This window comes from Chaetomium strumarium (assembly GCF_033439665.1).
Source record: "Chaetomium strumarium strain CBS 333.67 chromosome Unknown B0T15scaffold_1, whole genome shotgun sequence".
Taxonomy (NCBI): Eukaryota; Fungi; Ascomycota; class Sordariomycetes; order Sordariales; family Chaetomiaceae; genus Chaetomium; species Chaetomium strumarium.
In genome coordinates, this window is record NW_026944429.1 from 1,340,466 (window position 1) to 1,366,171 (window position 25,706).

Here is a 25,706-nt window from a genome sequence, read left to right on the forward strand (position 1 = left end):
CACCCACCCGTTTTGCCGTCCGCCGCCAGCCTCTCACACCAGAAAAAGGAGGTCCCTGAGCTCCCCCTGTCATCCTCCCAGTCGTCGTCCGGCTCTTCGTCACCGCCCGGGTCACCCTGATCGCTCTGCACGCGCGCAGGAAAGCCCCTCCCTTCCCACTCCGCCCGTCGCCGGTCCAGGCTCGGATGTGGTGTCTGCGGTGCGGCATCTCCAACCAGTAGGTTGTCAAGGTGGCTTTGTTATCAGGAACCTTCGGTTGTTCTATGGCCCAATCACTCTGGGCTGCTTCCTCATACACCCACGGACGAGGAGCATCCTACTCGGCACTTGAAAGATCATTTTCCTCTTGATGGGTAGAGCCATGGACCTCTCGGCCAAGGACCTCATCAACGAGGTGCAAATCATCGGCTTCGGGAGCTTGAATCGTCGCGGACACCTTGTCATCACAGCGTACGGCCCGTGTGGTCGTACTACTGACAAGACAAATACCGGCTCACCCGCTCTGAGCACTCGTTCAACCCCCTTGCGCCAGTGGGATGGCAGATCAGAGGATTGTGGGACCCGGCAATCTGGTTCCATTTCCGCGCCAGAATCCCGGGTCCCGAAACCTTGTCAAATGTCAACATCAACAAATGTCTGGGATGTTTGCAAAGGTAAGGTACCTAGGTAGCTATTGTTTGTAACCAAGCCGCTAGCTCCAATTCTCTTGAAAGCCGCCGGTTTGGTAACATTATATCCAGGGTGAGGATAAGGATGGGCTCTGTTGCCTTGTGATCACTTGCCTTGCCGTCAATCAATCGACGCGCCATTCTCAGTCGGCCACTGAACCCGGTTCCCGACCCCTGGCGGCTGAAAAAACGCGGGGGTTACACTGCGTCATTAGCATGACAAACCATGTCTCAAACACAAACAACACCAAAACAGCCAGGCAGCCATCACGATGAAGGTCATCGTCACCGGATGTACCGGCCTGGTCGGTAGCGCGCTGGTACGCCAGTGCGCCGCCAACGACAGGATTTCGCATGTGTTTGCGTTGACCCGGAAGCCGCTACCCGAGGCCGTCGCCCAAAGCCCGAAAGTGACAGTCATTCTCCACAGCGATTTCTCCACGTACCCGCCCGAGCTGTTGGACCAGCTCGCCGGAGCCGAGGGCTGTTTATGGTGGGGTCATGCCTCTCTTCATTATCACCTTCCGAGTGATAACATAATAAGCACGGCTGATTGACACACGATTACCGGGGCAGGGCCATCGGCGGGCGCGCGACCCAGTTCCCTGACGTCGAGACCTGCAGAAGAGTGCAGGTGGACTACACGCTGGCCGCCGCCAGGGCCTTCCTGGAGCATCTCGCGCCGCAGCTCCCGGAGGGAAAGCAGTTCCGCTTCGTGTTCTGCAGCGGAAAGTTTGCCGAATGGGACCAGAAGAAGGCCCTCTATTTCATGGCCGACACTCGCCGCATCAAGGTATAGCATACCCTTTCATCGCGCACTCCCTTATTCAGTAATCCCCTTATTATTGGTTTCCCTAATCAAATGGCTGAGTGTTTCTGTAGGGGCAAGTGGAGCAGAGCCTCTGCGAAATCGCAGATGGGGACGCGACGAAGCGATTTGTCGTCTACTGCGCCCGGCCCAGCGGCATTCTCCCTCCGGATGCAGGTTTAGCGCTCAGGCTCCCCGGCAAGCTGTATGGTGCCATCGAAGTCGACCATCTTGCCAGGGCCTTTATCCGTATCCTACTCGAAGGCTGGAAGGAGAGGATTGTCGAGAATGACCAGTTGCTGCAGCTTTGATTCGTACCTCTATGGACCGATCTAGTCTCTCATCTAATGATGGATACGGTTGTCGGTACATGTACTCGTAAAGCGTTTGTGTTGGATATCAATGGCTTTTTCTCCGTGGGTGTGCTCGAGGGTCTCGTTTGCCTCTAGGGCTATGGACCGCCTCCCCTCGCTGTGGTTCGGCGCTGGGGCGAACGTCGTCTGCAGCCAACGTTTGAATCTTGGGCGCTGCCAGACGGCGCATTGATCCGAACTATTGTCAAGCTGAACACATCTACAAGTTCTCATAGCGAGCATCACTACCAGCAGTTTGCAACCTTTATGTCTAAGGCCAAAGCTAAGCATAATAATAGCACCATGAGCAATGTACAACGGAGGGACCCGGGAACTCGAGTGTGAGTAGGTAAAGCCGGTTTCCCGCCGGCGGAGCTTTGCTACAAATGGCAAGCCGAGAGGTGATCACGGATATATAGAAGTATCCCAGTTGGAATGCAGCCATTTAATCCCGTCGATCTGGCAAAGTCTCCCCTTTGCCAGCGGCCCGCCTACCAAGTACTTGGTCAGCGGGTCAGTCACAATATCCCACGGAACGAACGCCATGGCGCAAGAGTCCATGGTTGTGGCTGGCTGCCTGTGTGATGGTTTTCTCTGTCTACATGGAACTTGCCGCAGGGTTGGAATTCGACTATAGGCTTCTGAGCCGTTTGTTCCGTCCCATCATTCGTGGGATGAGTTTTCTTCCTGCAATAAGCATCGCAAACACACAGCGGCGAATGCCACGACCGATCGGGGATCGCCCGGCCTGCATGCCTTAGACTTGGCGTAGCTTCCATTTTTCAATCCGGGGATTGGTCGTTGACGTTCCAACTGACAGTCTGACACTAACTAATGTTCTGAAGGTCCACTCCATGTTTTAGAGTGACCTACGCTAGCTACGCTAGCAAGCGAGATCGCGGTGCAAGCCGACTTGGTCCATTGGCTCCGCGGAAATAGTGTTTGGTGATCGGCTTCCTTTTGACACCGGCTGCTGTCCGCCGAGATGGAACGAGCCGAAAAGCAAAAGGCGCGCTGCCTCGGAGATCTGCCGAACGGAACCTTCCATCCACTTGCCAGAGACGTCGGCCGGCCTATGACATGCCTCTACTGGGTACGCCCTGACGTATATTGTACTTACATTCCGTGGAGTGTAATAGGTAGCGTTCACGGCAGTCTCCGAGGCTAGAGGAGTGGCAGCGTTTCCAGATATAGACACCGAGCTAGGTTGATCGTTTGCTACCACTGCATACCGTAATGTGCGAGGTTTGGGATGCCATCAATATGTTTGGCAGCTTGTCAGTGTGGAACGGCGTTTGATGTCAAGCAAACTTTCCTACAGATTATAGTCACTTGTATATCCGGAGCTGACTCCGGCTCGGGAAGACCCAGCCAATTCCCAATCTCTCGGCCCGTCACACACACACACACACAATCTAGGATATCAGGCCTCGACAGAGTTCCAAGCAGTTTGCTTCCTCGACAAGGCTGTATTCTCCATCGCACACTGTGAAGATGCAAAGTACTGATCCTCCTCTCTAGGAGAGCTGCAACAACCGGGTTCAGCTGGCCAATTGAACTCCCTGGAGCAAGATCCAGCGTTCAATAGCCAATGGTTGCGGTTTGGTAGCGTTCGTTCCTTTTTGGGCAAAGCGCTAAAGCCTCTATTCGCGTTTTGCCCGGACTCTCTGCGATTGCAAGGGGTACCAAAACACAACTTCCATGTACGGATAGTCCTCCTTTTCATGCGTTCGGTTTCTGGACTACCACATGGTTACAACACAGTGCGTGGCAGTTGGCACATTTCTGCGCATGGACCCCGCAATCTCTTTGTGCTCACATTCACTTCGGTTCTGGCTGACAGAAGCTAAATTATACCCCGGTAAGGACTAAGAACGAATGGGGAAAGACCGGGACACCGTGTGCCGGGCTCTACTGGAGCGCCTTGGTTGACGAGACATGCATGTCTCCCTTTGCCTCGGGCAAGGAACTGGCAGTGAACATAAGCGGGCCGAGTTCAAGCTCGCCCAGACTCTAGAGTCGCTCTAAGTTCTAACGGACTGGGTAGCCGATCGTTTCCCACTCTTTTCGTCCTTGCATCCGCTATGCGCCACCAAGGCTGAACTCGCAGCTGTAACTCTGGGAGAGGACACGCTTACGTCGTGCTGCAGGTTGAGCGCACCCCCCTGACGCCCAGACAAGGAGACAACCACAGAACCAGGGTCTTGGCATCCCTGGCAGACAGAGACCCGGATGGCGCCAGGGTAGGTAGGCGCCTTGGTTACATCCTCATGTGCTCTCGTCCACATAAAGTCAGCTGTGTCTCAGAGCAGCATGTGTTGGGAGACAGCCCCTCCTTTTCTTCATTCACACCTTTGATTTTGCCCGCCACGATACTCGCTGAGCCTCCCTATCCACGAATGCATAAAGAACAGACCGTCCGTAGTAGGGCAGCTGAGGCAACAGCCCCCGCTAATTCTTCTCATCCAGTCTTCGCTGAGCACTTTATCGGGGCGCTTCACATTCAGCGCTCCAAAACACCTTCACACGGCCGTCGAAGCATTGTCAAGTTGAACATGCCTTGCGAAGAAAACACAGCACACCATTCAAAGATGCAGCCACCCACAGTTGCACCCACAGTTCAGGCTGTTCAGCCCGACCAAGGCGATGAAGAAGCCTTATTAAATGACTCCGAGCTCGAGACCACAGATTCGGACCCAATTCACATATCCGATTCGCCACAACCAACACAGGCTTGTCAAAGTACGGATACACTTGCGGACTCACCTCCAGAAGAAGAAGAAGCGCCGACCCCGCCTCCGCTCATGCATTTCCCCCACTGCCGGCTGGACATCACCACCATCACGGCCAGCGACCTGCCGGCCTCGGTCCGGAACAACCTCACTTCGTCGTCCATCCCGCCCGAGTGCAAGTTCGAGCGGGTGGCGCTTCCGGGATCCCTCGTCCGCACGCTCCTCTCGCGGTTTGAGGATGAGATTGTACAAACAACAACGACAACTCAGGCGCGGGAACAACCACAACCACAACAAAAGTCACAACAACAACAATTACTACAGCCCCGCCTGACAGTAAATGGTGGGAGTGGTGGCGGGAGTGGCGGTGGAAGGAAAGAAGCGGTGCAGATCCAGCGGCACTTCGACGACGACGACGAATGGGTCTACTCGCGCTGTCTGCTGGCCGATTACACCAACTTCCGCGAGGACGAGGCCGAGGCGCTGTCGGAGCACAGCAGGCTTTGTTGCTGGGCTAGTGTACTACTGCGGCCACTGCCACTTGAACCTGGGGCCGCCGAAGGGGAAGGGGAAGGGGAAGGGGGAAGTAGTAGCGGTGGTGGTAGTAGTGGTGGGTGGGAGTTGGAGTTTATCGTGCTGCGCGTGGGGGTCAGGGATCCCGAGAGTGGGTGGTGTGAATGTTTCTGATGCTGATCTCTGGCTTTACTTGGTTGGGTTTGCTTGCTTTTTCCTACTGCGGCACTGCCTTGGGTATTTATTCGAGTTTATTTCCGCTCTACTTCTTTTCATTTCTTCGTCATCTTCCTCTTCTGGCTTTCATATGAATGCAGGGCAAGTTTGGGGACGGTTTGCTGTTGGCAAAGTGAAGGGGTTGACTTTTTACACTTTTCAGGACTGTCATTTTCGCTTGGGTTTGTGGGATGGGGCGTTCGTCAAAAGGATGTGATATTGATGGAGACCGGATAGGAATCAGGGTTGAAGGGAGAAAGAAACGTTTTCTGTCGTTTCTGGGTTGGGTTGCTGTTCTGACTCGTTGGTCCTGGATTCCTTGATGCGTCCTGACTCGTTTTGTTGGTTGGTTGGATGGCCAGTGTGCGTGTTGTTATTCCCGCAGGCCTTGTTATTGTGCCACGGGGCTATATGTAGTAGCCCAGGTTCCATGCCTGCTCTGCAGCTTCCGGCCCTCTCCGTCGTGTCATCAATGCATCCTTTCCCAAATGCCGCGTGGGGCGGCGCAGAACCAAATCCAATTTCTTCTATGACACCATTCAGAGCACCGTTTTTGGGTTGCTCAGCTCCAGGTTCGCACTCCACGGAGCGCTGGACTCAGCGTTCTTCAGCTCTAATTGGCTGCAGGATATGTATCGAACCCCAACTAGGAATAAGTACCGGACGCGGATGGGCTGAATGAACCCTTCAGCTTTGAAGGGAACATCATCCCACCCGACTCTCATTGTCGTCTTCGCTCTGGATTGGTTACCCTAGCTTGCATACAGACTGTTGGTGCGTCCGGAGTTTTGCCGAACCACGGTGAACAGTACATGTATATGAATAACCTGGAACGAAGCATCCGGAGCCTCCGACCATGGGACGAGACGTCGAGACGGGTACCCTACCCTCAGTCCCTCGCCCGTCAGGGAAGAACCTTGCATGGTTCCATTTCATACTGGAACCCACAACCTCCGGCAATGGCAAATTATCTCTGTTTGTTAACGGGATTCGAACTGCAAACCACATGCGGCCTAGCCAAAGCACAGACCTATTGGTCTGCTATGGTCCGCGGTGCAGAAGTCCAGACCCGCATGGAACTTGGGCCAATGGTGTGGAGGTACAACTGCGAGGCCAAGGGATGTTCGGAGTGTCCGGATTCCCAGGGCGGCATCATGCAGAACCAAATCATAACGCTGGGTGGTTCGTTGAGCTGTGCCGCAATCGCGCTGTGTTCGGTTGCACAACCTTGCAGGGTGTATGTGTATTGTATTTGTATTGTACCTACGCTTCCATGGCTTCGTTGCCAAGGACGTGTCAGCATCCTTCTGAGGGAGAGCGATTAGCGAGGTCTTCGGTTGATCAAACATCCGATTGTTTGTCGTCTACACGTACGCGTAAACAAAGAAACGAATGTTTGTTGGTCAAGTCTCGTTAGAGGCCAAGGAGCAAGGACCGACATAGGGTTAGGCACATCGCTTGCAGGAGAGTGCTATAGGGAGATCTCCTGTCACATGAGCGCCATGTAGCATATTACACATTTCACCGGACAAAGGGCGTCATCTCGGTCATGTACAAAAGACACGATTGGAAGTTCCGCGGAATAAGAATGGGAGAGATGTCAAAAAACAGGCAGGCTTCATTCACCGTGGCCCGCTTCGATTGTGTCGAAGCCAAAATCTCCATGTTTTGGCCTACTTATCCCAAATTGCCTTCTCCAGTGTCCCAAAGTCAGCTCCCCTGGACAGCCTACCTCTCCTCCTCCTCCCCATCCCCATTATAAGCCCTCTGCACTATACTTCTTCCCCCCCCCCCCACCTCCCCCCCAACTGAACAGCAGCCTCCCTCTCCCTCTTCAACCCCTCCACCTCCCGCCTCATCCGCTCAGTATCCCTATCCAAAAACCGCATCACCCTCGACGCCCGATGCAGCACATCCACTTTACTCGTCCTCCTGTTATTTCTCCGCCCACTTGCGTTCCTACCACTCACACCACTTCAACTTCCACTTCCACTTCCACTTCCACTTCCACTTCCACTTCCACTTCCACTTCCACTTCCACTTCCACTTCCACTTCCACTTTCACCCCCTGTCTTACTCCTCCCCATTGCTCCTCCTCCTCCAACCACCACATCCACATCCCCCGCGCGGCCGCCGCCGTCTGCATCATCCTCCTCTCCGAGCATCATCATCCCCTCGGGAGGAGGAAGCACCTCCAGCAGCACCTCATACTGGGCGTGCAGCCGCCGGCGGTGCTGCTGCTCCACTCGGATGTGGGTGGCGCGAGCGCGCTGGTGCTCGGGCGACTCGCCTGGCCTGGCGAGGACGGCGGACGGCGAGGGACGTTGGATGCGTCGCGGGCCCGTGCGGAGGAGGAGGGTTGGGCCGCCTCTCGGGGGGGATGATACCCCTCTGAGTCTGGATGGGCGGTGGAGACCGTGGGGTTGGTTGGGTACTAGTAGTAGGGACGGGCTTGTTTCGGGTGATGAGGAAGAAGAACATGGGTTGGTTACTTTTACTAAGAGGGGCGTGTGCATTAGCGGCGCCGGCTCTGTTGTTTCCGCCGGGGACTGCTGAGGTTGAGGTGGTGCTGATGTGCGTTCGATGGAGGATGGTGGGCTTGGCTGATTGAATCCGGCGGCTTGGTTCAGGTCCTCCTCGGCCGGTATTGTAGGCACAAGGTGTCCGAGCTTTGCAAGTAGCAACACTTCGTCTGGGAAGTCCGTGGGCTGAATGTGTCCGGTCCATGGTACCGGGATGGCGAAGGTTCCAGGGAAGGTATCTGCTGCAAAGTCCGCCTTGGGGGAATCTCAGCAGGCGTGCTCGAACTCATATGGCAAGTTGACTTCGCCCCAGCTATAGAGTCCGGGGATACCGCTGTGCGAGGCCACGAGAGTAGAGGCGCATGGAGCGATCTCCAGTGCGTAATTCAACTCTCCATCCACGCCCTCGCACGGGGCTGGACTCACGGGGCTGATCGGCACCCACGAGCAGTTGATAAGCATAGCATCGTGGTTTGGCCCGTCTGGAGGTGACGCTGCCCGACAGGACGGTGCTGGGCTGGGTAAGCCGCCGACCGGCAGACAGCCATAATGCTGTATGGGTTGTGTATGGACAGAGGGTCCGTCAAAATAAGATGAACCCGCTAGCTCCTGGCTGGACTTCCTTGGGGCGGGGTGGTGGCCCGAAGGCGGTTGGCCGATGGGCGTGGAAGCCATCATGGTGACGTCCGGAGTCTATCCTGTCCTTAGGGTTGGCTTCTACGATACGGGCTTCGTCTCCATGGGATGGCAGAAGAACGGCCAACTCATATAGACCCGGATTGCATACCTCTGTTGGCCACCAGATCTGATGATGGTTCATCATATCTCTTTCCCTTCAAAACAAAACTAAACGATGTTGCTTTGCTGTCTTCCAAAGTTGTGAATAAGGCAAGCATCGACCTTAAAAGCTGGCAGCTCAGGGCCTCTCTTGGGCGATTGCCAAGGCCCGAGTCCAGCGTCCCAAGCCAGCGGGATGCCGAGGGCAAGTGGACATTGAGGCCGCGGTGCAGATACACCACTAGTGCACGCCCCTTGACCCATTGCACGGTGGATCCAGTGTTCCGGGTCTTCCTGGCAAACATTCACAGCCGTCATCGCAGTTGGACGCCATGGTAGACACTGACAGACGGGCGTACCCGAGCCACCGCACTGGAAAGACTGTCCGCAGATGCCCCACCTACTCAAGTAAGGCAGTTAGTTAAACTGGACAGGGCCCATATCTGAGAGATGGGAAGCCGGCCAAGGGCTCGAGCCAAGACAATGCCTCCACAGTGATGTGTGTTGCTTTGCCGGGTGGCATACCCATGACCAACTGCCAAGCTGCTCTCGAGCCTCCAATGCGACGGTAACCCCGTTGGCTTCATCGGTTACGGTGGAAGCGAGGGGTACCTAGGTATGTACCTGCACTAGACCTCTTCAGCTGATGGAGCTCGCAATCCATTGTTTGCAGCAACAGTGGCAGACCCCCTTCGCTCGACGCTCATGGCCAGGGCTGCTTCCATCTGCGGTGAAGCTGACATCCCCACCCTCTGATGTTAGTGAATGTTAAATAGGTATCAAAACTATCCTCCCCGTCACTTCCCTTCCGGTGCGGTGCTGTTGCTAGGTTTGATCCCAGCAACGACACAAAAGAAATGGCCAAATGGGAGAGAGTGAAGCCGAGCATTGGCGGTCTCCTGTCCCTGCTGTGTTTTGCCTCGCATTTTCTCCGCTTCGGACGTTCCACTCCATCGGTTCCCAAATCGTGGGCTTGCATATGCATGCGACACAGTGCTACCCTTCAGGACCCGCACCCTAGCATGGGCAGGCTAGTGTACGCTTACTGTAGGCCAGGGCGCGTGCTGCATGTTGGTCAACGCTGGGTGATCGTCGGGCGGTCTAAGGTGGCCAAGGTGGGGACCCAGGAGGCCGGGACTTTCCGAGCTAGGTCGAAAGTGTTGGCGTGAGACACACAACTCTTCCCAACCCGAGCTTCCTTGTCTGTTTCCCTCACATCTCACATTTCATCTGCTCTGAGTCTCTGACCAACCCGCTTTTGGCGATGGTTATTTCCGAAATCCCGACGCTCGGCCAAAAAGGAGTTGCTCGGATTCCGTTGCAGAACGTGCAGCTTCCGTGGAAAGTAGAACTTAGAAACTTGGTACGTTAGCTGCGACGACTTGTGTTCCAAACAGCCGTGAGAGGCCGACACCTGATTACGGATGAAGCCCTGGTAACTAGGTTGTTAGCTTCGTATGTACTCGAATGGTGTCGTATATTTCGCATCCCTGGACCCTAACGGTTCACCAGGGTACCGATCCCTAGGGGCTTCCAGCGCCTTGCTCCGCTCGGACCCTGGACTAATACTTACACACAATGCCGCATTGCCTATTTCGAGCATGTCCAAAGTCCGCGATGAATCATGACGCGCCTCCAGACACTCATAATCATAAGGTTCAAAGCAAGGGTGGACTGTCCCACCCGGTAGTTGACCCGCCGGCTCCAGCTCATCAGTGGATATTCAGTCTGGTCAACGTCTGCAGAACTTGAGGCAATCGCGGCTACACTATTGTTGTCACGGCTCCATAAGGGAAACAATCCACACGACTCCACTGCGGAGCGTATCCCATTTGATCTCTCCGGGGACGTTCCCCAATTGCCAAGAGTCTAGAACGCACAGTTCGAAGACTAATTCGACGTTCAACCCCTCGAGAAGTGCTTTTTCTTGAAGAGAGCCAGGGCGTCTCTCACAATTCCGTCTCTTCCGCTAACGGAGCGGTCCATCTGCTTCCCACCCAATAGCATACCATGTGGCTTGAATGGGAGTCATGGCACAACGCAGGCGGCACAGCAGTAGGAGTCGGTACCGAGGCTCTGGCTCCGTTCCACAACACTCGGGCCGTCAAATATGGCCGCGGGAGACCATCCGCTCGGTTCCCTCTCGCATCTCGACGACCAATTGCCGTCCACCAAGAGATGGAAGATCTCATTTGATCAGGTGTGACTGGCGTTGCTGGATCCGACGCTTTCTCGCAACGTAGAATTGGCCCAGCAGCGTTGTGTTTGTCGCACAGGAACCTGGCACAGCCCCCGTGGCTCGTTGCACAATGGAGTAATTCGGTGAGCAAGCAAAGTGGTTTAGCGGTTCTGTACTGTAGATTACCACCCTGGAGACTCTGCATCAGGAGAGCTGAGTCGGATGGTTTTAATCCGGATGACTTAGAGAGGCGGGTACTAACCTTAAGGAGCCGAACATGTCTCAACGCAGGATTCTAAGTCAATTAAGGACCTGATGTTGGATGGCGGGTTAGACAACAGAGAGCGAACTAATAGCAAACCAGAGCAAGCAGGCATTGCCCAGAAGAAACGGACATGATGTCCTGGTCACAATTACTTGCTACAATGACGGGATGCAAGGAGACATCATTTCACGGTTTCACAGTGCTCTGCATAGCTGAGTTTTCATGTTGGCGTGTAAGCAAAAAATACTAGCGAGAATACGCCCATTAATCCCGGGAACAGTGGCGATGAGAGACGTAGGGTGACAGCAAGACAACTTCAAGCAGTTGCCAGAGGACCCCGGGGTAGGTCACCATGGGACGAAGGAGAACAAGGGGCAAGCGTGGGCATGAGCTATTCGGCCTTCTATAGCGGTTCTGTTTGAGGCCGTTAGGCCGTTAGGTGGGTGTTAGGCAAACGAAGGGGGAAGGGTCATGGAGGGGGACTTGTTCAAAGGGATTGTCAGCATGGAGAGGAGGCGCGAGAATACTCGCCGGAACCGGTGCAACGGTATGGTAAGCGATGTAGACATGTCGCTTTGACTGGAGACAACGAACCCCTAACCAGCAAGTTGAACGCTTCCCAATCGCGTAGATACCCATATCAGCCTGCGCCTGTGATACGAGAAGAACAACACCATGGTACATTACATGATCGATACATCAGCAACACCGAGAAGGAAATCCACCGACGGACAGACCCTGAGAAGAACGGCGTGAGATATCCCCCTAGTTGTAAATAAGGCGGGCCGTGCTGCGGCGTGGAGGGTTGCCATCGGCGCCGACGATGAGCAGGGCGGTCGCTACATAAGCTGGGCGTGGATTGTGGTGCGAGCGAAGATTATGGCGGCGGCGACATGCTCATTGCTTGTTGCCAGCGAGCAGCGGGCCTGGTTAGGCGCGCTCAGCTGATCCGATAGGCATCGTACACGATCTCGGCGCCCCTGCGGCAGCCGCTGCCGACCCAGATGCCCGTGTTTATGTCCTGGTAGCGCTCGTCGCCGGTCTCGAGTTCCATCGTCACGCGGAGCTGGTACCGGTGAGCAGCGACATTGTCCGCCGCTACCGGGTCCGAAAGCCGCTCCATGACATCTCGGTCGCCGGTCAGCCACCCCGTGACCTTGCAGATGATGTGCGCGGGATGCTCGTCGTTCGTCTGCATTAGATACCGCGCATCGAGGCGCGTGGCCGTATCCCTGACTGTCGTCTGGGTGTCCTGTCCGCCCTGCTGAGGAGTATCAAGGTGTTAGCGCTAGGGCGGCGTCACAGAGGCAGCACGCTGCAACGACTCACCAGCAACACACCCTTGCCCCAGCGGCCGGCCCACTGGCCCCCGATACACGCGACCCAGCTTTGGCGGCCCACGGGGCTGGGTCCCACGTTCACCTTGGGCTTGACTCTAATGCTCATCCTGAAATCGAGGTCAAAAGAAGGGGCGGGCAGGGCCAGGGAGCTCGCAACATCCTCTTCGTCGAACTGGTGGCGCAGGTTGTTGGCGGGGATCTTCTCCTTCAGCACACTCTGATAGCCCGGGCACGTCATCAGATGCTCTCTCTGTCTCGAGGTGTTCTTAGCCCGGACTTGGTTGCAGTAGATGCAGCGGGCCGACATGCACTTGTCGTCCTCCTTGGCGCGGAACTCCACGAAGGCGGCGTGGACATCGCGTAGGGGGATCTCGGGCACGTTTAGCGACGACTTCGTCTTCTGCTTCTTGGCCGGGGGTGCCCCGAGGTCACTTCCAATCGACGCGCGGCCCTGCACCGGCGAAGTGTTGAAACGCGGGTTTGGCATAAAGCTCAGGTCGGTATGGTCTGCCGCGGAGACACCCTCTTGCGGGTAGGCGGGGGCTGGGAGGAGGCCCGGTCCATTGCTCACGCCAGGCGGGCCCTGTGGTGCTGCTCCGGGCGCTGGAGGAGCAGCAGGTTGTCCTCCTGCTGCCGCAGATGCCGCGTCCGCTGCGGCCGAAGCAGATGCTGCCGACGCTTGCAGGGCCGCCTCCGGGTGGGCTTGGAGGTAGTTCTCGCACTGCAGGAGGTGCTGCTTCTGGCGCGTGGTGTTCTTCGCCCTAACCTGCTGGCAGTACAGGCATTGCACCGACATGCACTTGTCATCCTCTGCAGGTGGTGGAGAAGCGTCAGCCGGGATGCGCGACGCGATGAGGTAACATACTGTCAATACCGCGGAAAGTGTCGATACTTACGTCCTGCTCGAAATTCCACGAAGGCGGAATGCACGTCGGCCTGGACGTGGCGAGGCATTTTCTCGAGGAGTATTGAGATGATGCCAGTTATTTTTATGATAACCCACCTTAATTAATTGTGCGTCATGGGAGGGTGATGCCGATGGGAGCGCTCGATATGCCCGTCGGTAACTGTCAGGTTGATGAGGATCGCGAAAGATTGCATCGATTGTTTGGGCTGTGGTGACGAAGCCAACGCGTTGCAGAACGAAACTTTGGAAATACGTACTGTAACCATGTGGAGCCGTGTAGCGTTTGTGCATGTCACGTGATGCGGCTTACCTCGACGTCAACGCTCAAGTGCAACACAAAACTGGGGTTCAAAAAGGCAATTTGCAGCCACTGGCCGGGCTCGAAGAAACCAACTCCTCTTTACTTATATCTAGTGACCTAACAACCCACAAATTTGATCACACTTCTGCTCTTTTCTTCAAGCTGTTCAGCTCGTGGCTGTTCGAGGACATCTCAAGCAGATGCGACACAAAAATACGTCCTCCTCCGGGAAGGCTCAAACTTCCAACCTCCTGATTAACAGTCAGACGCGCTAACCAATTGCGTCACAGAGGATACCGTGAACTGTCACGTGCTCTCATCCCCTATCGTTCACCCGGGCGCCGCTTGCAGCGTTCTGTTCTCGGGATCGGGAGGCTGGATATGCGTTGCAGCGGCTTCTCGATAGCCCTTGTCGCAATGTCGAGTCGAGAGCACAGGTCTCACTTGAGGAGTGACACGGAACTGGCGGCTTCTCCGGCCTTCATCATTCACTCTTCACCATACTAAAAGGCGAACGAGCAACGCCAGAGGGTCAGTTCAGGTCGTGGAGGTCCCACGGTGAGAGCAGGCTTGGGTCAAACCGTCAATCTAATCCCAGCATGCCAGCGGCTCCGGGGAGAAGGAGATGCTCCAGGGCATGCGAAGCCGGGCCCGCTAGCAACATGGATCCTGTATCATCGACCTCTTGATGTTTTCTAATTTTCTCGGCTGATTGACACGCCCTAATTCACGCCACTACTACCTGCCTTCCCGCCCCTTCCAATAAGTCATATTCTGTCCGAGTCAGCAATCAGCATCACTCCATCCCAAAAATGCTGAATGCTCACTTGCTCCGAGATGCCAGTCTTCTGTCCTCATGGATCTTGAGGATCGGCCTTGGGTCAAGCACCATGTCCCACAACGATCCCCGCCCATTCTTCTTCGCCTTCTCGTCCTCCCTACGGAAGAATTCCTCGGCACTCCTGATCCTGTTCGGATGAATCTCGTCCAGCAGCGCGTAATCCCGCCTGATCAACCCCATATTTCCCCAGACGCCTGCCACATCCGCCAGAACCCGGTGAAGTTATCGCGCGTCGTCATGGCGGCCGGGCTCTTGGGGTCGACCATGTAGCCTGTAGGAAAAGATGCAACCCGGCTCCAGTGTGGCCCGCTGAAGAACGTGTCCATGTCGACGTCGACATACCGCGCCTTGTGGCCGGTCACCTTCTCAAACGCCTTGGCCATATCCGAGTAATGGATGCTGTCGATGGCCACGGCAAGGTCCATGCCATCGGCACGCTCGGGATTGTCGAACAGCCAGCGGACATAATGCGCGCAATCGTCGAGCGCGACGTGGGCAACACCGCCCTCTGCAGTCAGGGGGACCTTCCAGACGAGCACATGTTCTCCAGATTCGTCGGTCTCGATGACCGGCTCCATGGGCGTCTGCTGGCACAGCGCCATCTCAATGTACGGTCCCGTTGTAAACAGCGCCGCCTTCATGCCGACCCCTTTGCTCGCCTGCCGCTGCAGCTGGATCCACTCGCCCATGCGGCCCTTGCCGTCATAGTGGCCGCACCGGTGGGCTTGATTGTACCCGCTCAGCTTGTAGACGTAATCGAGGTTCCCGTGCACGTAAAACTGCACGCCGTGTTCGATGGCGAGCTCGTATGCGCGGATCGTCCAGTATGTCTCCATGGCCTCGCCGGTGGCGAAGCCGTCGATGTTGATAAAGGCGCCCCAGGCTCCGGTGAAGCCAGCACGCAGGTCCGCTTCCGAGGTGAAGGTGCCCTGGACGAGTTCGACATTTGGACCGAGCCCAGCTAGTTCTTGGGCCCGGCGCGAGGTTGTGTCGCGCGTGAGAACCCTGACGGTGTACTTGCCGTCGTGGACCAACCCCCGAATCACGGGAAGGCCTTGGGCGCCCGTGCCGCCGATGACGAAAATCTTAGGAGACATGCTATCAATATATTTTGCACTAAGCGGAGATGCCAGTGTAAGGACGACATATGGTGGGAGTTCAGGCCGGTCTTTAGTACTAAGACAGATATCACTTACGATGAGACCTAATCGGTAGTTTTCTCGTCGATCCCCTAGCCATACCGTGACGGCGCGAATTAGGGGACCAACCGGGAATGACAAATGTCACGGAATGTTGAGATATTCGGTCGGATGTGATCAGTAATCCGGCTTCTGGTTTGCGTTTGGACCGAATCTGGAAGCACAGTGGAATGAACAACGCTCGAAATGCTCTTGCGAGGTCTCAGTGTTCCGCATTGATCTACCTCGGCTCATGATTCTTAGAAGGATTAGATGGGATGCCTTAGATCCAGAAGCCAAGAATGATCTATGAGGACAGCGACGATGGCGGGGCGGGTGCTCACTGCCCTCTCCATAGAAACGGTCTACTATGCACGCAAGACTTTACCACCAGTGACCTTAAGGATCAAGTCAAATCATTGAACAATTTGACGATGCTCATGCACAAATCGAGAAGTAGGGTAGTGCCCAGAACTCTGGTGCTGGCTAGTCTCCCTCTTTCTATGGTCCAATGCGCTGCTAAATGGAGCCAAGATCTGAGTTCGGCCAGGAACTTGCGACGGTCCTTGTAATTTGAGACTGTTGACTGAGATATCCGTATGGGAGGTACAGAGATACAGTTACTTGGACCTTTAATCTAGTCGGCTAGTGCGAGAACCTTGGGGGCCTCATCTTTCCCGCAGTAACAAACACCAAGAGGCTAATAACGTCCGTACTTAGGTATGTTACCTACCTACGCCTACTCAGAACTAGAAATGAGAGTTCCACAAGCCATAATGGTCATCGTTTGTTGGTAGGTGCTACCCACTGTCGTGGGCTGAACGAATATTCCATAAAAGTCCACCAATTTAATGCCATAATAGATAAACATCACTTTTGACCATCCTGGGATCAGTTATTGCCATACTTGTCCTATTCTTTGTTTGTTTTTCTTTTCTTTTCTTTTCTTTTCTTTTCTTTTCTTTTCCTTTCTTTCTTTTTTTGGGCCGGAGTTCACTACCTAACTTCTAAGATGGCATCAAGATGTCGTATTCATGTTGACGCCGAGTACCTGACTTTCAGCTCAAATGAATGGCAAGTAAGCCACCTATGAAACCTTCACCCTGTAACTTCCAGGTTCTATTACCGCAACTGCGGTACGGACGGATGACTTTGACCATCATAGGCACGAGACAGTTCGCAGCCCAGCAGTACTCTGTTGCAGGGGTGATGGAACCTTGAACCAGATTTATGAAATATACATGTCATCACCCTCATGGATCAGCCGCAATGGATGTCTTTGGAATTTTGATGTCTGGTGACAATCTTGAGCACTATTGGGACTCAGCAGCGAATAACGCTCCTTAGTATTTAGAGCCAGACACCAATCAGTCTACGTCACCTGACACACACATCCGTTGAATTCGTCTGCCAAGGTCCGCTTAGAACTGGTACTGACTTCCGTTTCGAAGAGAGTGGACGCCGCCCGGCGTGGTGCGTCACCTTTCTCCCAACGGACCAATCCTATCGATAATCGCCATGACCACCACAGTCCTACGAGTAGTGATGGCATACTGTGTGCTTAGCAAATAAAGGTGGTGCCAAAGTTCCAATGTCGACGTTGCCCCTGAGGTTACTCACAGTGCTCTTTACATCGAGCTTGGGGAGACACTCGCGCAACAGTAGGAGCTCGAACATCCGTTTAGTTTATATCAGTACAGCCTCACCCGTCCTTCATTTTAATTCTTCGAATCTGCAACCTCTCCAGTAGCCCTTCTACAAGGAAAATTTGTCAGTTGTGATTCAAAAGTCATAAATTCAACACCGCGCCCTCCGCAACAAAACCACTCCCTCTTGGCCATCACCTTGTGGCCCTTCACATCGCAGCGAGGACGACCAGAAACAAGCAGAAATAAAAAAAAATATGACCAAAACCAACATCGTACCACGATCCTACAACTGCAAAGTAAGTCATTGACAAGCGCTAGTGCCCTTCGCTGCGTCTAACTTTGACTGCAGCGGCGGATCCGCGATGAGCGCCGCCGGAGCTCCCAAAGTCAGCTCGAGCGCACCCGCAGGCGGCTCGAGGCCATCCAAATTCGAATGAGCTCCTGTACGCGCTGGGCCTGCCGAAGTACGCGCACTACCAGCCCGAACAGCCCTCCCCGCTGCGGAACGTGGAGTCGGCGGACGATTCCTCGGCCGACCTGCCGCCGATGTTGTCGACCTTCCGCCCGGCACCATCGACGACATTGTCACTGCCGCCTTTGCCAGCGTCGCCGCCACGGTCGCCAAGTTCGCCAGGCTCGCCAAAGCCGCTGCCGCCCTCCAGGCCGCCGGCAAAGTGCCTCCGTGATTGGACCCCAGCTCGAGGGCAAGACACCGAGAAGCGAGGGGTGGTAGGAGAGTTGGAGAGACTCGCGAGGAGAGGAGACGGGGGAGATGGAGGGAAGTGGTATTCGGTGGAGACTTTGTACATGGATTCACGCGTACTTGGCAAGTTGGCGATAGGGGCCCCCGTCTCAAATTCAAGATACACAAGTTCACAACAGCCCCCTGAGGTTTTTGAATCATCGTCAGAAATGAACATTTCCCGACGATTTAGAAGCTTCTGTTCCTGGCGTTTGTCTTTTTCTTTCTTTCTTTCCCCTTTTTCTTTTTCTTTCCTATTGTCGTGAAAGAAACTTCGTTTGGACTGACCTTCCTCGTCTTCGAGTAACGTTCCGAACAAGGCGTAGGGGGACGACAAATATCATTGTGATTTCCGCCTCTGCAATTATCATTCTATGATGTAATATTAGGTATATACAGCGTGTATCCGCTGGGGTGAACGGACTGGTCATGTCATTTACTGCCGTGATGCATTTGTTGGTGTTGTGTATGTTAAGTCAGGCTTCGAGAGAAAAGCACAACGAAAATCTGTTGCACTAGCCAAAACGAACGTCGGTTGGCAGGCGGTCGGCCAACCAACAATATATGCACATGTAACATAATCTGGAACTGATCTTAATGAGGTGCTCTACACTGAGAAACCCCACGCCTCATCAGGCATCCGATATCTATTCAACTGTGGTCCTTCCATCACCCATTCCCAATAATGTCTAGATCTTCCGCAAGCACCCGTTTGTGAAAGCTATAGACGTGTAAAAGCAGTTTGTGCCGGTCCCTCTGCCATAGCCGGTGCTGTATCTCGAGGCCGGGCTGTGCGCATTATGAAGGCCTTGACAGAATTCCGGATCAAGTGACACGCTGCTTATCGATGATGAGGGATGAGAGAATTCGGCGCCTCACGTCGTCTCGCTCCATTGCAAGAGCGATACGCTCCCCATATTACCTACCTAGACAGGCAGGAGCCAACCGCGGCCGATCCCAGGGTGGCCATTCATGAGACCCCTCCTAACCTGACTTATAAGAGACCTAAACACTTTGTTGCAGAACCACCCGGCTGTAGTACAGGACTCCCATATGACAATGGATGTTCCCTGAAGTTCTCCTTACCGATTAGAGAAGTAACGGACCTGTAATGATACCAGGTACTCCAAATTCACGACTTAAAGGAAGTACCTATGACAGTGGTCGTTTCAAGTTGGGCCTAAGTGCGCTTGTAGGTATGTGCCTTCCCAGAATGTGCTCCCAAAGCTCAGTTGGAAAGGGCCGTGGGCGCCCAATTATCCCATGGAATCCCGGGGCAAATCTCCCAGATTCCCTCTGATTCCTTGCTTGGTCACTTAAGTCTTCCTCACGACAAAGAAGATTTTTGCCCAGCTGCTCGGATTGTCTTACCCACACCTGCTAGGGAGGACTCTAAGTCAACAATTCCTAAATTATTACGACTCTATGTGCCCCCAATGTCTCGTTAAAATTTCAATGCCCCCCTAAGACAAAAACCAGACCATGCCACCCTACATCTGCTCCGGGTCCGATTCACCTCGCCGGTCAGATCATGTGGCTGCGGCAGCTAAAGGGTGGCTTCTCGGGCGTTTTGGCTGACTTTTGTGACAGCAACAATGGCTGGCAACGATGAATCTTCCCCGCCCGACGAGAGCAACTCGCGTAAAAGAGACGCCGAGGTGAGTGTTACACGGCGTCCTCGAAGGCAGCGAGCAGTGCTGATGCTGAGTACCAAGTCGAGGCGAGCTCGCCGGCGGAGGCAATAGCGAACGAGTTCAGAGTCTTCCGAGCTCTTATACGTCTCAACGCTTATCGATCGGTTACCGAACGTCGACCTTCTCTAGAGAATATGACCAACTTCTTGACGAAGTTATTACAGAAGTCTACGCCGATATTCGGGAGGGCCGCGTCTTGTCATTTGCAGCGATAAACAAGAGCGTGCCGAAGCATGCGTTGCTCGGTGTCACGCGGCAAAACAACGTCGCTGGAGGATCCCGCTGCTTCCTTTGCTCCTCTGAACACAGTTGTATGGCTGTATATGTGATCCCACAGTCTTGACGATCATCTACCGGAGCTGACAATTAAGCTCTTCTAGCCCGGCCTTCCTGGTTCCTTACACCCAGAAACTTGTGGCGCTTCGGAACGACGAATGCCCAGCTCATGATCGTAAGACAGAGAGTTCCACTCCACACCCCCGAGCTCAAGAGCTCAGAGATCATGATCGTTGACAGTTGCTCCAGGCGATCGCCGTGTACCAAAAAGTAGTGCGCGGCATGTTGAAGATTTACGGCTTCCTCAACCAGTATGATAAAGACGGAAATAACAAGCCAGGCGTGTGACAGAGCACTTCACGATAGAAGAGACGAAGTTGACCGTCACCTTTCGCAAAGTGGTCACTGACAGAGCGACGAAGCCTCTAATCAGCTCAATCAACGACCTTCACATGCTCCGCGCTGCCGACCGGGACTTCCCGATAACGGATTGGTCGCTCCAGACTTATCGTTACTTGCTGGGCTTTCTCGGGGGAAAGACCGGAGACTACTTCTCCACCTACAAGCTAGGCGCAGCGCAGCCTACTGCGCCCTCTGCTGCTCAACCCGGCTCTCCCGCCGGCGATGTTGCTAGTGCTGCTGGCGCCGCCGATGGTTTTGGGGCTCTGCCCCATTACTCTCTCCCGAGCTCTGAGCTCACCCATGATCAGGACGTCTCTCGTGCCTCAGGCTACCACTCGACAAGTTAGAGCGCCGCGTCGATCTTATACAGGCGTTGGTCAAATGCCTTGCGACTGTTAACCCCACATCGACAAGCCTTGACGACTATGCGTTCGCAGCTCTTCTCCTGACGCCTATTCATGTATTAGAAGATATGCTGCAGAACCGTCGCACCCTCTACCTCCTGCGCCATACACTTGGGCTATCAGACACACCTGATCCCGGCTCTGTTCGGAATGCCATGCGCCTCTGTAAGTCAATTGCTACAGGGATTAGTTCAACCTGGGGGGAGGCAGCTGACACGACATGCATTAGTTTTCACTAGAGGGCAAGAAAGATAACACTAAAGAAACAGGGAAGCCTGTACGAGACAATACTGGACCGGCCTCCAAGAAGGGCTTATCAGAGCAGTTAACTGCATCCTTTCAGTGTTGGCCGATGAAAAGGCACGCGAGGGCTAATGGTCCTACCCTGGAATCTACAGTGACCCGGGAGCTAGCTACGCCCTGAAGTGGGCACGGATACACAGCCCTGTAGCATCAAACTGGAACGAGATGTGTCGGATGACGAGAAGGATGAGATCAGGGAGCTGGCTGATCGACTTCAGATCGCATTCCCGCGAGAGGAGAGGGAGAGCCTGCTGGAAAGCCTTGCTCAACATCCAGTAAGCACCCGGGTCTGACCCTTTAGGCCGAAGAAGGTAGGACCATCCCTGTGAAGTATACGACGTACGTGCTAAAGTTTCCCTTGATGGAGGATGGCCGTGGACGGTCTTGTTGCTGCCTTCAACGACCCGAGCTCCGACCTCGAGTTCTCGTCATCAACATCAGTTTATCGATGGCGGGATTAAACCTGCACCGCTGCTGCTCCCGGGGCACCATCCTCCAGTACCCGTGGAACTACTGGGCCCTCTTCCAGGTCATCTGCCCCCTGGTCCGCATGATGCACGAGGAGCTTGTCATATGGTATGTCATCATGTGCAGCGGTGTGCAGCGGCACGTACTCCATCGTAATGGAGGACAGGATGTGCCGGAAGATTGTACCCGAGACTCTGTTCACGGGTGGCATCCCCGACTGGCTCTGCCTGTCTATGCTCTCCATCGTCATCACCTGCGAGATTCTGTGCCTCTCCGTCCCGGCCCAGCATGAACATCGAGTGACCAAAGGTATGTACGTTTGTGCCATATACCGTTGCCGCGCCGCTGCAAGCACGCAGACGTATCCTAGAAGCGCGAGCAGCATGCTGACGAACGTTAGACCCTGAAGCCTACAACGAACTGTGGAAGACTGCACATCTTCCAGGGTATCCCGACCGAGGCCGTCTGGAAGACGTGGCGATGTGCCGCGAAGGATATAAGGGACCGCACCACTTCTTCCTTTTCCCTCAACATCTGTCGACTTACAAGTAGAAACGTACCGTAAGTGATTGCAACCCCACACCACCTTCGTGACATTGACCAAATGCTACCTGATATGGGAACAGAAGATGACAGACATGTAAGCACCCCAACCCCTCGCCGCGCTTATGATGTTGACTCTTTGCTGATATCTGATGACGGGATAGTTTTATCAAGTATACCCCCCCCGCACTCCCCTCCTCCCGGTGGGCGAGCCCCGGGCCCGTCCGGAGCCGGCAGTGCCACTGCATCGACTAGCTCGGCTTCGTCATACCAATCCCGCCATGACCCCAGCAACATGACGAGATAGACGCAGAGATGAAAAATCCAATGGGGATGATTCGGGCAATGGCGGCTTGAGTGGAGACTTCGGAACAAAGGAGTTGCGTTCTGTTTCACCCGTTCGCTCACAAACAGGCACTGTGTTAGTGAGGCCTTCACCTTCAGCAGAGAGACGGCAACTTCACCTTCCTCCACCAAGAGCGCCGCTGTCGCAAAGAGCAGGCCAAAACAAGGGACAGCTCCTGGAACTCAGCAAAGATATCCGATTCAGTCCGCTCAGTGGTGCACGGTATCTTAGCTGAAGCAGGGCGACATCTATACCCATGAAACAGATCGAAGTTTTAGAGACTGATGCCAATGACACAATACGTCGTGTTCCTCCTCAGGAGAGAAGGAACCTTCAGTTAGTGACCAGGTCAAGACGATCTTACACCTGCAGTATTGTCGTGGTGATGCTAACACAAGGGTAAAGCGGACAGTCGACATCCTCTCTGCAAGCAAACAGCAACAGGCATTCTCCCACAAGTTCCACCATGGCGCAGCCAGACTTTGGTGTCGTTCCCCAGAATCCCTCGTACAAAACGACCTCCTCGTAAGGCACAACGGCCCGCAGTCATAGAGCCAGAAGTCTCTTCCAGTTCCGACAGCGAGGAGAGCTCGGTAGATTCAGAGGGCCTAACTAGCGCCGACGATGCCTTTATCATATACGATAGCACCGAGGAAGGGTCCGAGGAGTTTGTTCCTCTACAGGAACTTTCTGTGCACTTTGACCGTTGCGCCAATCTGCCGGCAGTGAACCAAGGTGTCCAGCTGCTCCAGGCCATCGCTGCGTTGCAACCTTCGGCCACTACATTGCAACAGTCGGCTCACCAGCGCTTCAATCAAGTGGACCAGCGCTTCGATCAGCGCTTCGATCAAATGGACCAGCGGTTCAATCACGTTGACCAGCGGCTCAATCGTATTGATATCGCTATCAGAACGCTATATTCACCGTACAACATCGTCGGTCGACATACATGCTAGGGCGGCAGCGGTAGTGTCAGGGTGGACGCAGACGAGCACCTTCTCGTCGATTTGGTAGACGGTTGAATACCAACAAGGAGATAGAAAAGAGGGAACGGAAGGATTTCCCTAGGCATACCAAACACCACTGCCTTGTCTGCCACGTACCAGGATCTGTTTCGCCGCCAGTGGGTGGTGTCGGCGCGAGATTCCCGCTCTAATCTCTGGAACCTCCGCCTCCGACACGGCTCGTCAAGCTTGGATGCTGCTAAACTCCTACGTAATTTCCTCGTCGATGCGATCGTCAAGCCGTATTAGTCTTTCTATTTCCAGAGCTCGAGGAAGTTTCTATTGATGTCCCATATAGTGGGGTTAGCCGGTGCCAGCAGTTACAAGATCATACTTGTCCTTTTCTTACCGCCGCTGCTGGAAGCCGACGAGGACAGGACGAGTCCGGCGATGAGAAGGACATCCCTGAGGATCGCGTGCAGGTTAGTGTTATCCGCCGGGGGAACACTTTGTGGATAATGAAGGCTTCATTCGCATTTGGCGTGAAGCCGACAGGCGTCGTCGACGACGCCCAGTACACGTGGCAAGGCCGTTGCGAGCACCCGCTCGGACTGAACTTTCAACCACCGTACGGCAGCAAGAAGTCCAGAGCACGATAACGTCCGAATCCGCGCAATCAGCACCACCACAATCATCCGAGGCACCGCAACCAGCGCCAGCGCAGTCCTCCTCATCAGCGCAGCCGCAGACAGCGCAACCAGCACTGTCGGAACCGGAACCAACCCAGCCTCCGTCGGCAGATTTGAAGGCTGATCAGCCGAAAACGTCGGACAAGAAAAGGAAGAACTTGGACATCGACCGAACACTACAAATGTCCACCAAAATTCGACGTCTGGAAGAACAGGTTCAGAGACTGGATGAGGAGAGAATCTGGTTCGGAAGAAGGTTGATTATGACCGAGGAAAGGAATCTGATTCCTGTGAAGGAACGTGCGGAAGATAGAGAGAGGATTGCAAAACTGGAGAAAAGCCTGAATTTAGTTATAGCGCAAAGGGATTCGGAAAGGTCCCGACCGGGGAATCGGTCAGGGAATCGGGCAAGGCTATGCGCGTGACCAGGGAAATAACCGAGGAATCGGACAGGGAGTCGGATGAAATAGACATATCGTTCGAATTCGAAAGCGCCAGGGAGGCGTTTGACAGTTCAACGAGTAGTGGCGAGGAGTGAAAAAATCGGACATATGTAATAACTATGATGGTTACGGAGGATCACGGAGGAATCGACGGGGACGTCGATTTTTTGCCGAAAAGGGGGAGTGTTACAACTTACGGGTCACCGGTAGGACCCACCACAGGGTCACGTGCACCCCAGGGCACTTAGTTAAGTTAGTTTAGCTCCGGTCAGAGATCCCATCTCCGAACCTCTTCTTCCTCCTTCATCCTTCTTAGTCAGACTATCAGACCAAAGCTTTCCGCTACAATACCTTTCCGCTACAGTACAGTTATTGTCAGGGTTGAAGCTATACCCAGCTCTCGGATGACCTCAGGTTATCCGATTTGTAGTTATCGATAACACCCAAGGCGCCAGGGGTGTTCTGAGGGACCCACTGCTGTCGAATGTTCTCTTCTTGACAGGTTCGACAACTCATCAGTCATCACTTCGTCCGCGTTGTATGCTCACCGTTGAATGATCGACGATATGTAGTAGTTACGACGCCTCGTTTAACCGTTACAATGCAGTGCCGGTGTCGAGCGTGCCATGCTTCGACTCCCCGGAGTGTTGACCAGGCTTCACAGCCCTTTTTTGGGCAACAGTGAGCCCCATGAAAGTTAAAACTGGCAGTCAACAGTCTTCTTTACAGATTACACAAACATGTCCGTTCGTCCAGACCCAAGGATTCGGCACGCGAGTTGGGCAGCTTGATCTTATCTTCAGCGGGCGTTGGATGGCCCTCGCGCTTTCTACCGACGGCGAGATGCCGAGGACGTCAGCCAACCACAGGCCGGGAACGCCTACTTATTCTGGACCCTGATGCCCTTCGAGGTCTTGGCGTACGGTCAGTGACGCTGCCAAGAGCAGTTCGGCTGTCAGTGCATGCTTAAGATTTTCACAGACTCCACTGTTCCCGCTCCTAGGGCATGGGTGCTCCAGTTATTTGTGTGTTGACATTGGGCGGACGGCGTCTTAAAGTGGCCCAGGCGTTTGAGGTGTTGGAAGGCCAAAAGGGTCCAGATTCGCGAATCCTCTGGCTCGCCGCTCGCGAAGCGTCGTGCTTGTTCGTGCTTGCTACGGATCGCCGCAGCTCTTCGCACGCGTTTACCGAGCTTTGCCGAAT

At 54.4% G+C, this 25,706-nt stretch overlaps 9 protein-coding genes and 1 non-coding gene across 10 annotated transcripts; 6 read left to right on the top strand and 4 right to left on the bottom strand.

The window, feature by feature from the left end:
- Nucleotides 1-899: 899 nt before the first annotated feature.
- Nucleotides 900-2,216, top strand: B0T15DRAFT_516332 (uncharacterized protein). The gene is made up of 3 exons (XM_062868251.1): nt 900-1,161; nt 1,245-1,461; nt 1,551-2,216. Exons 1-3 carry the CDS (start codon nt 941-943, stop codon nt 1,785-1,787), a joined length of 675 nt encoding a protein of 224 aa, XP_062725521.1. The 5' UTR covers nt 900-940; the 3' UTR covers nt 1,788-2,216.
- A 2,204-nt stretch (nt 2,217-4,420) lies between these two features.
- On the top strand, nt 4,421-5,248 carry B0T15DRAFT_388170 (uncharacterized protein; the record flags this gene model as incomplete). The annotated part of the gene is made up of 2 exons (XM_062864430.1): nt 4,421-4,696; nt 4,742-5,248. 2 exons carry the CDS (start codon nt 4,421-4,423, stop codon nt 5,246-5,248), a joined length of 783 nt encoding a protein of 260 aa, XP_062725522.1.
- A 182-nt stretch (nt 5,249-5,430) lies between these two features.
- On the top strand, nt 5,431-6,059 carry B0T15DRAFT_13286 (uncharacterized protein). Its single transcript, XM_062861765.1, has one exon. The coding sequence runs from the start codon at nt 5,613-5,615 to the stop codon at nt 5,970-5,972; it is 360 nt and encodes a 119-aa protein (XP_062725523.1). The 5' UTR covers nt 5,431-5,612; the 3' UTR covers nt 5,973-6,059.
- Nucleotides 6,060-7,876: 1,817 nt separating this feature from the next.
- On the bottom strand, nt 7,877-8,786 carry B0T15DRAFT_13325 (uncharacterized protein). The gene is made up of 2 exons (XM_062861770.1): nt 8,600-8,786; nt 7,877-8,510 (listed from the first exon to the last, which is right to left on the bottom strand). The coding sequence occupies exon 2, from the start codon at nt 8,488-8,490 to the stop codon at nt 8,080-8,082; it is 411 nt and encodes a 136-aa protein (XP_062725524.1). The 5' UTR covers nt 8,491-8,510; nt 8,600-8,786; the 3' UTR covers nt 7,877-8,079.
- A 3,059-nt stretch (nt 8,787-11,845) lies between these two features.
- Nucleotides 11,846-13,501, bottom strand: B0T15DRAFT_13335 (uncharacterized protein). The gene is made up of 3 exons (XM_062861773.1): nt 13,270-13,501; nt 12,363-13,183; nt 11,846-12,297 (listed from the first exon to the last, which is right to left on the bottom strand). The coding sequence occupies exons 1-3, from the start codon at nt 13,325-13,327 to the stop codon at nt 11,974-11,976; spliced, it is 1,203 nt and encodes a 400-aa protein (XP_062725525.1). The 5' UTR covers nt 13,328-13,501; the 3' UTR covers nt 11,846-11,973.
- Nucleotides 13,502-13,801: 300 nt separating this feature from the next.
- On the bottom strand, nt 13,802-13,875 carry B0T15DRAFT_t31. Its single transcript has one exon. It is a non-coding gene; the product is annotated as a tRNA-Asn (tRNA).
- A 529-nt stretch (nt 13,876-14,404) lies between these two features.
- On the bottom strand, nt 14,405-15,519 carry B0T15DRAFT_545733 (uncharacterized protein; the record flags this gene model as incomplete). The annotated part of the gene is made up of 2 exons (XM_062870139.1): nt 14,405-14,588; nt 14,624-15,519. The coding sequence occupies 2 exons, from the start codon at nt 15,517-15,519 to the stop codon at nt 14,405-14,407; spliced, it is 1,080 nt and encodes a 359-aa protein (XP_062725526.1).
- Nucleotides 15,520-17,503: 1,984 nt separating this feature from the next.
- Nucleotides 17,504-17,935, top strand: B0T15DRAFT_488452 (uncharacterized protein; the record flags this gene model as incomplete). Its single annotated transcript, XM_062866513.1, has 3 exons — nt 17,504-17,545; nt 17,599-17,692; nt 17,739-17,935. The coding sequence occupies 3 exons, from the start codon at nt 17,504-17,506 to the stop codon at nt 17,933-17,935; spliced, it is 333 nt and encodes a 110-aa protein (XP_062725527.1).
- A 1,651-nt stretch (nt 17,936-19,586) lies between these two features.
- B0T15DRAFT_570459 (uncharacterized protein) lies at nt 19,587-22,539 on the top strand (the record flags this gene model as incomplete). Its single annotated transcript, XM_062870835.1, has 9 exons — nt 19,587-19,649; nt 20,202-20,272; nt 20,302-20,615; nt 20,672-20,932; nt 21,194-21,345; nt 21,423-21,646; nt 21,705-21,851; nt 21,968-22,099; nt 22,246-22,539. 9 exons carry the CDS (start codon nt 19,587-19,589, stop codon nt 22,334-22,336), a joined length of 1,455 nt encoding a protein of 484 aa, XP_062725528.1. The 3' UTR covers nt 22,337-22,539.
- A 354-nt stretch (nt 22,540-22,893) lies between these two features.
- B0T15DRAFT_488455 (uncharacterized protein) lies at nt 22,894-23,383 on the top strand (the record flags this gene model as incomplete). The annotated part of the gene is made up of 2 exons (XM_062866514.1): nt 22,894-22,952; nt 23,008-23,383. 2 exons carry the CDS (start codon nt 22,894-22,896, stop codon nt 23,381-23,383), a joined length of 435 nt encoding a protein of 144 aa, XP_062725529.1.
- Nucleotides 23,384-25,706: the final 2,323 nt, after the last annotated feature.